Source organism: Genypterus blacodes, unplaced genomic scaffold (genome assembly GCF_046128005.1).
Source record: "Genypterus blacodes isolate CSIRO-AG114 ecotype Tasmania unplaced genomic scaffold, CSIRO-AGI_Gbla_v1 ptg000039l_1, whole genome shotgun sequence".
Taxonomy (NCBI): domain Eukaryota; kingdom Metazoa; phylum Chordata; class Actinopteri; order Ophidiiformes; family Ophidiidae; genus Genypterus; species Genypterus blacodes.
Window position 1 is genome coordinate 2,061,784 of NW_027466852.1, and position 16,556 is coordinate 2,078,339.

At 42.6% G+C, this 16,556-nt stretch overlaps 3 protein-coding genes across 11 annotated transcripts in view; 1 reads left to right on the plus strand and 2 right to left on the minus strand.

The window, feature by feature from the left end:
• inpp4b (inositol polyphosphate-4-phosphatase type II B) overlaps positions 1–7,007 on the plus strand; it is a 104,401-nt gene extending 97,394 nt beyond the window's left edge. For 7 of the 8 annotated variants that reach the window (XM_076147805.1, XM_076147806.1, XM_076147807.1 and 4 more), the window contains 2 exons: positions 295–449; positions 5,016–7,007. In XM_076147805.1, coding sequence (XP_076003920.1) covers positions 295–449; positions 5,016–5,148 — 288 coding nt within the window. In that variant the 3' untranslated portion in view covers positions 5,149–7,007. The other variant, XM_076147813.1, reaches the window with a different exon arrangement.
• On the minus strand, positions 5,624–12,186 carry il15 (interleukin 15). Of its 2 annotated transcripts, XM_076147814.1 has the most exons (6): positions 11,971–12,186; positions 9,115–9,197; positions 8,802–8,889; positions 8,640–8,687; positions 7,260–7,391; positions 5,624–7,087 (listed from the first exon to the last, which is right to left on the minus strand). In XM_076147814.1, the coding sequence occupies exons 1-6, from the start codon at positions 12,034–12,036 to the stop codon at positions 6,992–6,994; spliced, it is 513 nt and encodes a 170-aa protein (XP_076003929.1). In that variant the 5' UTR covers positions 12,037–12,186; the 3' UTR covers positions 5,624–6,991. The 2 variants fall into 2 exon arrangements, with proteins under 2 accessions (XP_076003929.1, XP_076003930.1); XM_076147815.1 differs by lacking the exon at positions 8,640–8,687.
• A 155-nt stretch (positions 12,187–12,341) lies between these two features.
• Positions 12,342–15,963, minus strand: znf330 (zinc finger protein 330). Its single transcript, XM_076148216.1, has 10 exons — positions 15,869–15,963; positions 15,372–15,527; positions 15,205–15,224; positions 15,038–15,108; positions 14,866–14,942; positions 14,398–14,524; positions 14,199–14,303; positions 14,012–14,058; positions 13,239–13,356; positions 12,342–12,934 (listed from the first exon to the last, which is right to left on the minus strand). The coding sequence occupies exons 2-10, from the start codon at positions 15,489–15,491 to the stop codon at positions 12,678–12,680; spliced, it is 942 nt and encodes a 313-aa protein (XP_076004331.1). The 5' UTR covers positions 15,492–15,527; positions 15,869–15,963; the 3' UTR covers positions 12,342–12,677.
• Positions 15,964–16,556: the final 593 nt, after the last annotated feature.

The following is a 16,556-nucleotide window of genomic DNA, read 5'->3' on the forward strand; positions in this document are numbered from 1 at the left end:
TGCAGAGCGACTTAACTGAAAGCTGTAAATGAGTCACTGTTTCACATTTTGCAAAACCAGTGCAGTGTAATGTTTTTGACATGTTGATATCCCATGAGCTTTGATGGGAGCACTGAAGGGAAGATAAAGTAACTGAGCGTGATGGATTGATCGAAAGTTATATGGAAGCTGCAGCCTTTTCACTTGAAAGCCAATATTCCTTTGTTTGTGCATGTTAATGCCTTTTTTTATTTCAACGTTGCAGCACTGGCCTTCAGATTTATTAGTTGCTTGCCGTTTCCTTTTCCCTCGCAGATCTGCCGAAGGTTAAATGGCATCAGGTTCACCAGCTGTAAAAGTGCCAAAGATCGGACGTCCATGTCTGTCACCTTAGAGCAGTGTGCGCTCCTCCGCGACGAACACCAGCTCAACAAGGATTTCTTCATCCGAGCCTTGGACTGTATGCGGAGGTAAGACAAAGACGAGATGGCACATGGCGCTGGTATGGGTGCAAGTTATTGTTCTGGCCAGAATCCAAAAGAATTCTACTCTTGTAGCTAAGTGAAATCTCATTATCAAAGCCTGGTTAGAGTAAAAACCTGCACCCACTATAAATGTGACCTGCTCCTCCCAGCTTATCACCATTGGTGCTGCCATTGTGAATCTCCTCATTCTACCACGGTCATGCTCCTGCACACGGCCAAAGCCACTCATGCATGCAAACATCCATCAGCGATGAAGAGACAAACAGCGAAAGGTCTCCTTCACTGTGCGCTTCCTCTCATCCGACGGTGCTCTCATGTAAAATCTGTGGTGGAATATCGCCTGATGTGATGAGGGATCAACGCCGGAGAACAAAAGGCAGAAAAATAAGAGCGCTTCTGCCGCGGCGTCCCTCAGGCGTAGCGAAAGCGATCCGTCTGTGCGCGCTCGCTTCAGTCTGTGATGACTGACTGTTAAATGAACTTCTTAAAACAACATAAAGAGGCCCATTTGGTGCTGTGGAAATGAAACCAGGAAAAGTTACTATTCATTCACAGTTTAAGGGATGAATGGGGAAATGCAGCAACGGGCGTTGTCGCAAAACTACGTTCCTCATTCATTGACGTCAGATTTCCGCTTCTTTTGTCATTTGCATGTTGTCATCTCGCTCAGTCTCGATAGTAACCTGTTGTTGTCTTTGGCTCACTTGGGTTTGTGATCAGAACGTTTATGATCTAAGCCTACACAGTTGATTCAGTTCAAATCACTGTTGAGCTGATCTCACACTTTCTCGTTCTGGCCTCTCTCCCTTTCTGTCATCTTCCCTGCAGCGGGGCAAAGCTACGGACAGATTGTGCAACATATCTGTCCGTAGCTATTTGCAAGATACTGATAGACTGAACAAACTGGTTGATTGTTTGGCAGCTATGAGGTAATGCAGAATAATGTGTTTCCTGGTAAGACGGCCGTACTATGAATTAACCTTTCAATTCAAAACAATATCACAGTTGTAAAGCGTTGAAATCATAACAATGAAACGACAGAATCAAAAGAAGGGAACAATCTGTATCCCGTTTCATTTGTCTCCTGTACTTCTAATGGTGCAACAAGTTGAGTTAGCTGGTTCTCTCTGTCGTGTTGTAAAAGTGGAAGGAGCAAACGTTTGTACGAGACCAAAGGTGTCGATGATCAAATGGGAAGCGGTTGCCAGGGCGCTCGAGTGCTCTTGCCTGAACTCTCAAGCGATCGGTGTGAACGTGATGAATTGATACTGAAAAGGTGCTGGGGGAGAAAACAACACTAAAAACAAGTGTCACATTCCTCAAAATCCTGTTTAACCACCACGTGTGATGACAGGGCCTCTGCTTCAGATACTTTAGCTCAGCAAACACACGTCGGCTCGGATCAGATTGAACGGGAAAACCGATTCTAGGTAACATCTTTATCTGAAATGTTTGCATTGCAGTGCATGTCTCCTTGCTCCGCCCTCTCCTCGGACCACATGGCTCTCTGCACTTTTTCCGCCGAGTCTATTTCTCACATTTTTGCCTCGTGTCCATTAACCGCATCTCCATCTATCACCGCCTGCTGGTCTGTGGCTGCTTTTTGGAAGCAAACTACTGTACTAATGGCCGTGTCTAAGTGGGCTTTCTGGCTCTGGAGTGATTAGCTGATGCTCAGAGTCCCACTTAGGCAGCGTCTAACTGTGTACTAACACCACAGTGTTTTGATCTGTCTCTGTTCATGTGTTTCGCTTTGACGGGCGCCCCTGCAGTCGGCTGACCCAGGGAGACTTTGGGCAGTGGGACGACCCTGAGGCTGGCACCGTGGCAGAGAACAAACCAGCGTCACGACACTTTTACCCCATTGCCCTGCTGCTCGTTAGCTCCCACTTACTGGTTGTGTGGCTCATTTTAAGTCTTGTTTTTCTGCTTGCAAAATATCAATAAATTGCTGACAATGCTATCTAAACACCCTCCTTTTCTGTGTTTGCTGATTCTTCCTTTATGAATGGTGGTAGTGTGAATTGATTGGCTTTGCTGGGTTGGGCTAATTAGGGTGTGTGTGCTTTGATTCGCCTATTGACTTCAAGCTTTCACGTGCTAATCCCTTTGAAACAGTTGAGGATTGGGGGAAATTGATTTGATCAGACGGCGCTAAGTAGCATAAGTGGCAACTAATTCTTTAGTCGTTCCTATCTGACTATGAGCAGTTTGTAAAAAACTCTCCTTAATTTCCGTCAAGAACTAACTTTCCTAAGTAGATAAAGTAGCTGACGGAAGTTAAAACTGATGAGTCGACGCCAAGTGTGTTTTATTTCACACAATAACACTGCGGCACCAAACGGATATAAACTTACAGTATACATTTATAATTAGGAGTTCAGTTCTACGTTTCTATACTATAACAGTAGCTGCAAATGGGAATCCTTGAAATGAATGATCCAATGCAGCATCTCATTCTATCTAATCTAACATTCAGAGTCACAGGTTGATCTTGGTACATTTTGTGTTAAATTCCTGAATGCCCCTTGATTAGAATGCTCTTATCGTGATGAAACCACTGAAGATGCCTCACTGTGGACTAAACATTTGAATCCTTTCATGCTTTTCTTCAGCCAACAACGAAACTGGCTTTAAAAGAGTTAGCATATTTTGGCACCAAGCTATGCTATCAATCACTTCTAGGATCATTTTTCTTATTTCCTCCTTTGCGAAGTAAATCAAAGTGAAGAAGTAGGAATGGGGAAGTAGGACAGCATAGCTCAGATGTATCCTTTTACGTTCTGTGGCTGACCTTATCCTTCCCAAGGCCCAAGGCATTGTTTTTCAGGGCCCGATTTACAGCTTTAAGCAGAGTTGAATTGTGGCTCCTCCAGGGATGACCTCTTCCTCAAACTGGAAGTGCATGAATTACTTTGGTCCTGCGTGTTTGCATGGGTGGACATTAATCTCAGAGATACATTCTGCAAAAAAAGTGAGGTTGAAATTGTGTCGCTGGCAGAAACAGGGAAAGTGGGTTAAAACTATCACACAATATCCTTTAAATCATCAAACACATAGACTAAATTATATATCTGTATTATATAATATATTTATAATATGTGCTTTAAAAAAATGTCTTTAGTACTTGCATATATACTGAAATTGATCTGCACACTTAAGTTTGGATCAACTGAGTCGCTGAATGTTTTTGTAGGACAGAGAATATTGTTCTTGAACCATTTTTCACCTTACATTGATTTAAAGAAAGACACGAATCACACAAACTCTGTCATATAAAGGTTGGTTATGAAAGTGGTTGTCCGAGCCATGAAGTTACCACACTTGCTACGTGGTATTACATTGTGTATACCTCCAATATTATACTAACAGTACGTTCATATTTACACAGTAAGGAGGCGGACACAAATAGACACTTCTACCTACAACATCTAATGAAAGCCCCACAACGAATGGGGCCATGGTAAAGCTTATAATCAAGATTTGTTGACACTTGTACCTATGCCTCTGTTGCCATGGACACCCAGAGGCGTGTACTAGAATGCTGAGGTTCAGTTACTTTTCAAGGACAAATCAATTCCAGTTATCTATTTGCTGCAGGGCAACACTTGTTCACTGTCTCATGGCTAGAAACTGAACACTCTGGCTTCTTTCCCATAATGCATTATGCTCTCAAACAGAAACATAATCTTTGATATATGGCGGAAGCATTAGCAAGACTGCGTGACTTAATACTGTGTCAGCGCTGCCATGTCAAGCTATTAAACTTCAATAAATAAGAAAAAGGTGGCTGACAAATATATAAATGTCTTTTTGTCATAGACACTGGAGATTGGCAAATGATACCATTACAGCACCAAAGTGTTCTGGTAATAAATACAACAATAACGGTGCATTCTCATCTACAAAATTCCCAGAGGCTCTCTTTCATTACATTCTCAGATGGGAAGAAACAAATGAGGGCATGCTTCTCCAGTGCTCTGCTCCTCCACTCTCACGTTGACATGCAGCTTTTTCCCAGCCCATTATGAAGAGTGTTTTCCTGTTGAAGGAAGAAGATTATATCAGTGTAAAGAAGTCTTTGGGAACATACAAGCCCTGCCACCCCACCCAAACCCCCCAATAAGTCTGCAACTGAAGCTTTGGACCCATGTACATTACACAGAGGTGCACCTCTGCTCTATGCTGGCAGGAGCATTCATCAAATCGGTCGTTCTCTCCACTCGTCTTCCACTTCTTGCAAGTGCGTCAATCATCACTTTTGAACAAGCTGCTTTATAATTGGTCCATACAGTATCATATATACCTAACATAAGTATACAGTATATAATGTCTTTTAGTCCTTATCAGCCTGACCTCGAACTTATGCTGTATTGATTATTGGAGTCAGTGAAAGACCCAATCAGAGTTGCAATAGTGTTCAGTTGTGTTTGATTTGTTCCTTTGTGTCCATAATCACCCATGCATCAGAAAACATGTCTCATATTTACTTTTTGTTTTCCCTCCTCCTGTTCCTTTATTCCTCTATATCCCTCTATAATTGATCACCAGAGAAGGATGTCGGATTGAGAACGTACAAAAGAACATTAAATGCAGGAAATATGCCTTCAACATGTTGCAGCTGATGGCCTTTCCCAAGTGCTACAGACCACCGGAGGGGACTTACGGAAAAGTTGACTCGTGAGAACGAAACAGAAATAGATAGGAATGCTTATCCTAAGTGTAAACTGAGGTTTTGTTTGTTTTGCTTAAGTGGTTTGGAAGTTTACTTTGTGTGTTTATTTTGGGTATTTGTGCTAATTGGCACTTAAGCTGGATTTGCCAAGCATGCAACTTGTAAGATGAATGTACTTTCCATTTGTCATGACCTGTATAATAACTGTAAACATGTAAATGATATATTATAGTTTGGTAAATATGTATGTATGTATGTATGTATGTATGTATATTGTTATGCCTCAGGTGCTCAATGGAGAAATTCAGTCAGAAATTGGATAGCTGGTGATAACTTAACCACCTTTCATTGCATCATTACATATCTTACATGTACAGTATAAACAGGAAATCAGATTGTTATTGCTGGATGGAGCACATATACATCAGGACATTACCTACTCTTTACTATATTTAGCTGCTGGAGTGTATTTTTACCCATATAGACCAAACTGTCCGCAGGCGTATGAGAAACCAATTCCAGTGCTGATGTTGAACAGTTTCCACCACATTCTGTCTCATTGGTGCAACTGAGTTAGTATTTTTCCAGAATTGTATATCTCATGGTACAGCCTAGTGAAATCACCTGATGCGTCACTTGTGATTAGAATACGGAAGTGATTGGAACATCATCTGTAACAAATACATTATTTATTTTTGTAATCTAAAAGTATTATTTTATAACTTAGGGTTTGAGACCTTGCACTTTGATGCATGTTTAAAGTGTATTTGATGTCTTCTACACTGCATATTTACTATTGTTTATTTAAAATATAATAAAGTAATGAAATAAAAATGATGTCTGATGTGTGATATTGTTACATGGAAATTTAGATGATTTGACTGAATATTTTTAAGTATTCCATTTTAATTTGAATAATTTTGTACATATTCTTTACATATTTATTTTTGTAATTTCCCCTCATGTTTATGATAGAATATATTTCGGTGGAAAAGTGTTGGAATGCAACCAATAGGACAAACCTGGACTTCCCAAGAGAAAGTACCTCAAATCGCCTCTTTGTCAAAACATAAAAACACAAACATAAAAAAACAGACATTGACTCATATCTGATGAAATCTCGGTTCATGCACAATTGTGAGCTCACACAGGCGACTGCAGCACCGGATACAGTTTCTGGGTGTATTTTCCTGTTCAAAGAATTTAAGAGCAATTTGTCGCCGAGCATTGGTGGGTGGTGTCTGAACTTGAGGCCATGTGCATAGTTGGTGTGGACCATTTGAGCATTCAAGGTTCTGAATACTACAGCTCACTGTCCCAACTGTGGGGAGTGGCAGGACCCAGTGGTAATGAATGTTTATATTTCTGATATTTCATTGTCTTGCTTTTTATTTCACACAAAACAAACATCCTGTATCTTGAATATTTGGCAAGCAATAAACAAGGACTGCATATCTGAGACAGGAAAGTAGAAATTGCAGTTCAGTGAACTCTCATAATAGCTTCTGTATTCAGTAGTGTTTACCATGGAGATTGATAAAACTGTAGTAGTACACAGTACATGTTGCTATGCAACTCCAAAAGGAAGGCAGCGATGCACAGTGACTGTATCTAACCACAACAATAACATTTTTAAAAAAAGCCTGAGATTATAGTGTAGTTTACATTACACTTGACATCACATTCATCAGAGTAATACACATGATAGAATGCAATCATAAGACATCTGCCATAAAGCACAATGTCCTCTGGTTTGACAGAATATATTTACAAAACGCACCAAAGGCAAAAATACTTACAACATGTATACAGTTTATAAAAATAATTAGTATATTACTTATTTACATTGTCGTCACAAATCCAGGGACTGGTGCAAAAGGTCTTTTAGTCTGCTCAGGAATACGGTTGTGTTCTTACGAGCGTAGGCCTCACACGGTGGACAGTCGACCTAATAATTTCAAAGAAAACATTTTCACATATAAACAAAATGTTGTGGAGAAATAAAGTCAATTCAACATGTTCAACTCTCTGTGTGAAACATTTGCATTGGTGTGCCAAGGCTTTCGTGACAGCAAACCTGAGACTACTTACTGGATGAGAGCCATGTAAACAGGACTTACTGAGGCGTCTATAGGAGGCAGAGTTTCCTCAAAGTTCCATTTACAATCCACTACTTTATCCTCAACGTCCTCTTCAAAAAAGATCACCTCCAGCTCCAACATGTAACATCTGAGGGACATCATTCTGCAGCTCTACGACAGAAAGACATAAGATGGACGCTTAAACTCAGAGTCAGTGCAGTTAAAAACCTTCCTGTCATTGTTGGCATCCCAAACTGTGGACCTGTGAACTGGGAGAACTCAAGTCGAAACTGTTCCAGTGACAAAGTCAGATTTTAACACTGAGACTTTACTGTGAATAACAGGAAGTCCCTATTGTATTGTAGGGAGGCAGTGGCTCAGTGGGTAGAGCTGGTTCGAGCCCCTGCCGAGGTGCCCCTGAGCAAGGCACCGAACCCTCAATTGCTCCCCCCTCTGCGAAGGGTGGTAACTGTAATGTAAGTCGCTTTGGATAAAAGCGTCTGCCAAATGATCGTAATGTAAATGGTAAATGTAATGTAAATGTATTGTGTCATTTACTTGAGCAAATATTGATATTATCGTCAAATGTGTCATTCATTTGTTCCAAACACAGTTTCTCGTGCTGGATTAAATTATTAACCAGAGACAAACTTCTCCAACTCTACAATGGGAATTTCTGTTCAGTGCATATTTGTCTGCTGCCCTGTTTTGCCAAGACAGGTGAGGGCACACATCCAGCTCATTTAGTTAAAATCAAAACAGGAGAGACGGAGGGAGAGAAGAAGAGAGCAACGTGGAAAGTCTCTCCTCTCTCTCTCTCTCTTTCTCTCTCGCCACAACTCCATGGTAAACAAATGTGTGTCTAAATCTGAATATTTGTTTAAATGCACGTCCAAAATGCAAAATCAGCTCATCAACACAAGCTCACGTGAATAATAAAGCATTAATACACAACATTGTGAGAGACACTGCATGCCCACAATGCATTGCAAAACAAACTGCGTCACTGAATACCGACACAAACGTATAAAATGTTTGATGATGAAGATCAACTGGACCTATTTGTTCTCATTAAGGAGGATCACTGAACTGATTCTGAATCCATAAAGCTACATATTAGATATATTTTGTTGATGTTGATTTTGTTGAAAAGGTGATTCAACAGATTTTTTTTGTTTTCGCCTTAAAGGATTTTCCTGAAATGGTAGTGGACTTTGACTTTCCCAGAACTTTGGTAGCTACAGATTTGTATGGTTGCCTTTCAGATGGAATTATGGGAGTTGTTGTTCTTCGCCAACCTGTTGTTATTACTTACAAACGCAACACAAAACTAAGCGTTATCACTATAAGCATGCAATATAATTTACCATTTAAAATGAAAACCAAAACCTTGAAGTGTACTTATAACTTTCAACTTACAGCTTTAATGTCATCGGTTGATGGTGAATACAATAAAGCATCAGATCTCTGAGAAGGAGTACAAATAAAGAAAAAGAAAAACACAATTAGACAAATCAGTGTTCCCGTGAAAGTTCTCAAACACCTTTAAAAAAGAATTTCTGAGGTAATACCTTCTCTCACCTCAATGGTGTGTTTAATCCCATCCAAGCACGTCTGTAGGCTCGCTGTAATAGCCAGAGAAGCAGCACATGCAGATGTACTCAGGACGCTTTAAAGGAAGAAACAGCTCGTGTTGATAATGCATACAGATGTGTGTGAAACATGGCAGCTGCTGGTTCTGTTGTCATTTATCTATTAAATCTCTCATTGGGTCTCATTGTGTTGAGCCCTGCTGATTCCTTGCTGCATTATTGATTGATACAAGCTCTCCTTCAGTCATTCTATGGGTGATAGCCAATAATCAACTTCAAATGAACAAACACTGTATGCCTACCTCAGAATTAAGAAAGAAAGCCAGACCTGAGTTGTGTGGCTCCCTGGACAGATGTTATAGCACTGACGCAACCGGACGCCTTTCTGTAAATAAAGTGAATGGGAATGTTACAAACCACTGAGAGAAGAAATACGGCAATGGTATGAAATTTGTCCTTTTGACTTTTTTCGTTTAACTGTATCGATCTTGTGCAATGAGTGGGAAAACTCCTTCTTGGGATGTTTCTACCAGCATCATCCTGCAGTTTGAGTCCCTACATTCATCATTTAGGATGAGGTGTCAGATTCATTATCTATCAAACATCATGTAGCCTTATTCCTCCATCCTCCCTCCCTTGTCTGTAAAGTTGTGACTCACGTGTAGTGTGTCATATGTGTGACTCATTTTTGTAATATTCTCACTCAAACCGACTCAAATCATCTTCTCTTCCTAGACCAATGAGAATCCCTCAATCTATAAAGATGCATTCTGACATGGCTGCACTTTGTTCGGATCACAATAACACAACCACAACCTCCACATGTATCTTTGAGAATGAAGGCTCGAGAAAGGGAGAGAGAGAGTGAGAGAGAGAGAGATGGAAAGAGAGAGGGGGGGGAGAGGGAGAGAGGGAAAGATTGAGAGAGATGGAAAGAGAGAGCAGGAGGGAGAGCGAGAGAGGGAGAGAGGGAAAGAGAGAGAGAGTGAGGGAGACAGAGAGAGGGAGAGAGAGAGAGAGAATAAATACAACAGGTATTCCTCCCTGTATAGGCACTGACACACACACACACACACACACACCAACAATGTGATTTACTACTGTGCTCCGCTGTGCGACCTGTTGATTTACTGTTAACCTTTGCACAGCTGAGTGAGGAATTAATATTCGCCCGTAAATTGCATCTGGGTCTTGCATTAATGAACGACTCTATTCCGGTTTGCTCTATTTTTTGCCGAGCAGAGAGAGACGGCGAGCTTGTTTGTAGACGCAGACCAGATGTTTGGGATGATGCACGATGGCTTTCACAGAGGCGTGTAGCTCCTCTAACCATCCTTCGTCCCCTGATCTGCTTCTTTCCACTGTATTCAGAGGAGTTTTGCTCCTGGAACATTTACACTGGGAGGAATCAATGTGACTCCATTTGATTGATTGATTTCAGTTCAGGATCAAGTTGAGGATTTGGGATGTGAGCAGGTGGAGCGCATGGGCAATGGATTTGAGAGTTGTTTTCCAGTGTGGGTGGCTTTTTCACTGTGTATGTGCAGTCGCTTTAATACAAGTCGATTGATAAGTTCTGAGCCTGATGCTGATCGACAAGGGTTGCGATATTTTGCAATATTTTTTTGTTGTGGAATTAAAGACTTAATAAGGGTGTCTCTCTATCCAAATATCAAAAAGCCGGGGCCTTTCATCAAAGCAAGGAAGGGTGAAATCCCTCTTGCGCCAAGTTAGACGGATGCCAGGTTGTAAGGAGATCAACTAAGAATTCATTAGTCACCACTTGTGCGTACTGACATTTGAAATGACACACTCGTGCAGCCTATTTAATATAGCACAGTGTCACAAAGTTCAAAATGCATTCAATTGGGTCTGAAAAAGTTGATTTTGATTTCTATAGTGGTGTTTTGCATGATTTGGTATATATTTGTGACTGTTGCCGTATATAATCTATAGCATGCATATTCAAAATAAAGTGTGCATTTAATATTAGCTTGCATGAGATGCCTTAGTTGTGATTGTACAAATGAGTGAAAGTCAAATTTTGAGTGTTTTGCAAAAGTTAAATACAAGTGTCATGCATCAGGTGTTTAAAAAATGAGACTGGAGGTGGAGAGTTCATTTCAGGCAACTGAACTTGTTAGTAAAGGCTTTAAGACGTTTGACATCTCATCCGAAAGGCTTCTTCAGTTCATACTTCCCTTAGAGGTTTAGGCTAACTTCCCTTTTACGCATCCTGCAGCTTGGCCCTGGAGGGCGAGCCTTACGGTAAATGGACAGAGTGGTAAATCGAGGAGAGGGGCATTTTTAAGATGTTTTTTCCCTGATGTGAGGTTGAAGAATGTCAACACTATCTGCCGGTGTTGCCGGTGCAGACCTCTTGTACAAATGCTTAGTTGTTCAACTCTGGAGATGACAACAATGCTGTTATCATCGTCATTCCCATACTTCTCAAACCATGGCTGGGGACATAACCATCCATCAAGTGTTTAATCACTGACAGTGACATTCTGCTGGCACACTGTGAGTCCACTGAGCCACTTTGGGACAACAGAAAAATGGCTAACCAAGCACTTGTTTTCTTTCAGGTACACAATGACACCAGGGGTCGTGCAGAAATGGAGTCATGCAATGGCTGCCTGCACTTATATAGTAACTGATAACAGCCTGGTGAACAATACGTACTATAATAATAATAATAACTTTGATCAACATTTATATTTAACCCCCCTCAGATGTGTCACTGCGCTGTGTTGTGTCAGTGAGGTTTCCACAGAAGAAGAAGAAGTTACACTCCAGCTGCGTGGCTCGTGCGGTCATTTCGTGCTGATCTCTGCACTTTCATTCAACGCGTTTTTAGGAAGTCCGCACTTAGAAGGAGGAGCCTTCGGGCACAAAAAAAGGCGCCGAATGAAAGTGAAAGTCTCCAGTGTTCTGCTAAATGTGGTGTTTTAACAAAATAGATCACGAGTAGTGTGGGAGCTACGCTGATTGGTGTGATCCCCTTGGATCACCAATTAACCCTGCTGCTGTGACCTTTGCCACACTGATCTCTTCCCCAACCCTCCGCACAGTTCACCCCTGACCTGTGAGCGACCACAAACACGTCACGTCACGCACATTGATTTGAAGTTTCCACGCACAGAAAGTGAACTCACCGCTCGTCGTTTGTAGAGGCAAATCCTGACACGGATCTGAGGCATCGCCGTCACCAAGTCCGTCATCTGTGCCGAGGATCTCCCACCAACTGGTCACATGTTGGCATTTCACGCGTGATCAAACCTTTACGTCTCATTTGTCTGCGCGCAAAATTGATATTTAGTATGTGCGTGTAGTCCAGACTTGGCTGTGGAGTGCAGCTCGAACACGCCCAGCAGTCAACAACGAGATCACTCCCACCACGACGTCGTCACATTTTTACACAATAAGAATACGAGCAGGGAAGCGAACGCAGTCGGACTATTTCTTATTATGTCCCACAGTTAATACACCCAGACCACCAAACAGACCTGCGACTGATCAATACACGCTGAGTGATCGATGATTTATTATTGAATGGCAGCACAAAAACCTCTTCACAGGTGCAGATTTGTTACATTGATAGGTTTCGTTATCCAATAAACCCAATCGATTACTGGTAAAACTTCAACAAAGCTGCAGGAGTAACTTCCAAACAGAACTGTAACATTTCCGTGTCTATCATAACATCTGGTAGTTGATTTGCATCGTTACAACAAACACACAAAAATCTATCTTAAACCAAAAAATGAATTGATTGATAAAATATCAGTTTTACGTTTACGCCATGACACGTAACCTCCACGGGGGGGCGCTGTGGTGCGCTGCACTGCTCGGTGTCCCCATGTCAGCCTGTGGTTCCCTCCAGCTTCAGACCTGCCAGGGAATCTGCAGCTGCTGCTGCTTCTTCGCCCTCTTCCTCCTCTTCATCCTCCTCGTCATCATCATCGTCGTCATCCTCCTCGTCATCATCATAGTCGTCGTCGTCATCCTCTTGGTCTCGGCCTCCTGAAGCCAGGTTCTTCCAGTAGGACTCGTACCCAGACGCTCCATCGTCGTCGCACTCGTCGGCGCCACTTTGTCGGCCGAATTTAACGGAGCGAGCTGCGCACACACACACACACACACACACACACACACACACACACACACACACACACACACACACACACACACACACACACACACACACACACACACACACACACACACACACACACACACACACACACACACACACACACACACACACACACACACACACACACACACACACACACACACACACACACACACACAGTTTAGTTTGCGAAGTGCTTGAGGAGGGCAGTCAAAGCTTCCTGGACCTCCGGGACGCAGCGGAGCAAACTAACGGCGTGTGATGCGTGCAGGCTGAGGAGAGACTCACTGGACATGCTGAGGTCTTTCGTCTCCTGGGTCTCGTGGCCACACTTGGGACAGGGCGGCGCCTTGCCTTTCTCCTGTTTGAACACCTTACTCTTGGCGTGGTCGTCGCAGTAACAGGCCTGGGACAGAATTCGCAACACAATCACACACACAATAACACACACATTTTGCTTGTGCTTCCACTGAAATGCAAAGATTACTTAGGTGCGTTTGTACTCTGCACTTTCTCCTTTCATCTCACTGTGTTGTTGCCATGGCCACAGGGGGGCTTTCCCTCGGCTGGTTGATGATTCACTAGGTTTATGTTAGGTTGTCACTCTCTCCTCCTGTACGAGTCTGATGCCAGGCTGCCTCCAGACAAAGTGCTCACTAATGACTCATTCAGCACATTTCATTTCCTCATTCCTCTGGGGATACTGTCACCGGCTGAGAGTGTGTGTGTGTGTGTGTGTGTGTGTGTGTGTGTGTGTGTGTGTGTGTGTGTGTGTGTGTGTGTGTGTGTGTGTGTGTGTGTGTGTGTGTGTGTGTGTGTGTGTGTGTGTGTGTGTGTGTGTCCACAACAGCCGGCATGCAGGATCTCTTGGAGGGTCGGGAGGTTAAAGTGGGTCTAAATCTCATTCCTTTGCTTCAAAATCACTGAAATGTGACTAAACTATGTGAATGTTCTGCACCAAACCAGGGGGGGGGGGGGGGATTCTCATCTTATTAATCATGTGCGGGGATGTAAAGTGGACAAACTGAGCGTAATGGACGACACATGTTTCCTCCTCTCACCTTACAGCGCAGGCAGGAGTGTTGCCCCAGACGATTACAGGACACACCTAAAAATGAGCAATGAAAGAAAATAGTACAAATGTTACTCAAGTGGCAAATGCACGTGCCACACTCATGCAGACACACACACACACACTGTGACACACACCTTCATGCAAAAATCAGGTGAGTAACGTGAATGACTCACATTTGAAAGTTTCCGCCTGCAGGACCTGGCAGCTGGCCTGGTGCTCGAACTGATCATCCTCACACAGGAAGTTATGACAGAAGGAGCAGCGGAAGATTCGCCCTCCTGCACACAGAGGTCAAAGCACGGTGACCTTTGCTGTCAGACAAGACGGAGGGAGGGGGGGGGGTCCAGACCTGGATCTGGTACGGGCTCTTACCGTGATCCCAGACGACGCGGTCACACTCGATGCAGTCGGCGTCGATCAGAGGACACACGCACGCGTGGGTGCTCAGGCATTTCCTCCCGTGGCACACCCAGGCTTCACAGAAGTCACACACTGCCCCCTGGTGTTCAAGAAGAGGAACAACACGATGAAAGCCTCAACAGTGAATATCAACATGCATGACCCTGAGGACTCAAATGCTTCATTCATCTTTATGTGCAAATTGAACATTTTATATTATTGCTATTAAGTTCAACATTCACTACTAACAACAATCATTATATTATACTTAGTAGGAGGTAGTTATTCATGCACAACTCCTCACTTAGCATTACACCTTCACGTTTGTACACAACTTCCACTCAATCTGTCATCATATCAAGAACTTTCAGCTTATTTAAGAACTTGCTGCCCATTTCTGTATCTATTTGATCTCTATTGTATCTGTGTCTTCTCTCTTACCACCATGGCCATCCCAGTGGTGTGGACCCCGGGATGTTTGATGACGCAGTCCGATGACTTCATGCACTTAATTTTGCCTTCAAAAACACAATTTAAAAAAAACAAACGATTGTATTTAAATGTATTTTTTTCCACTAAGGTGAATCATTAGGGAAGCCACCGACTGACTCACCGCACTGAGCGCACACGGGAAGCTTCTGCACCGCCATGCAGAAGTAGCAGAAAGCTCGGTTCTTCTGTTTCCTGACAGTGAGGATGAAGAGGAGAGGAATAGGAACTCAAGGGACATTTGTACTTGGAACTACATATGGATTTAATTATTTAAAATAAAGCACTGACCTTTGACATTTGTCACATTCCTACAAAACAATGAATAATATTATGAAGTGGCAAAGTTTGAAGAAAATGTACAAACTCTGAATCTATTCAAACACAAGAGACTGACTGCTTGCTTGCCTGTGTGTTTGTTCCATGTGTGTGTGTGTGTGTGTGTGTGCGTGTGTTACCATGTTGCCGTTGCAGGGGTGTTTGGCCAGATCGACTAGGTCCCGGTTGGCTCGACTCTGCTTCTCTCGCTCTTTGCGGCTCTCTGCCTTTTTCCGAGCTCCTGTTTTCTTTTTAGGCATTTTTGTGGACCAAATTCCGGGTTTACTTCACGTTAGCTGCGAGCACAAATAGATAGAAACACGCGATTTACCAGAAAACAAGTTAGGAGTATGGGAGGAAACGAATACAAAGGTAATAATAACGGATAACAGCGTGTTAGTGGTGAACTTGTGCTTGAAAACGCGTAATGATCAGGTTTAGTGATAAAGCGTGACAGATAGCCAGCCAGCTATCGTGACACCCAACAGCACGGACACGTTTAAAGACCCCACGACATGTCACTAAACCAGCAACCTAAACATTATCATTTAACTGTGTAGCTGTAATATTTGCTGCCCCGGCGATGACCAGCAAACGCCATTTAAAAAGTTTTAAGTCTGTTTGAAAAAAATATTACCAGAATGAGCAACACGGCTGAGAAGTACGTTCACAAAATCCGTCCGGGTTGCGCACAGACACCAGAGACTCGACGGATCCCACCTTTGATTTCTTAGTTCCCTATTGAACATTTGTGTTTGTCATTAGCGCCAAATGGACGCTAGGTGACAGTGTTTCTGATCTGAGAATTATTCGATTAACGACGTGCAATTTGCAGCTCCAACAAGATAACACTTTATATAATAATAATTATTATTATCAATTTCCTTGCTCGTTGTAAATGAACAAATGAGAAACATTTTTCTCGTCAGTTTGAGTGATAATGCTACATTTTAGGACCTTAGAGTTGATTGGAGGAAAAATATTAGAGACACATTTGGACTGTTGAATCGGCACCTTCTAATGTAAACAAACCCTGCTCAGGTGTAGGTATGGTAATAAATGAACACAGAGTCCTTATTTCGCCCCTTACACCAGCTTTAGGCAACTACACTTTGATAATGCAAATAAAAAATTAAATAAAAACAATACAATGCTCAAACACGTCAAAAACGGTGTTTGATTAAACCACGGACACGCGCGGACTTGACTGTTAAGGCATCATCGCTTAGCCGCGCCCATAAATGTCACGTGTTCATAACCCGTAAACCAATCCCGAGCGCGCACGGAAAACAGCTGACGGTGAAACAACAACACACGCGCCGCCT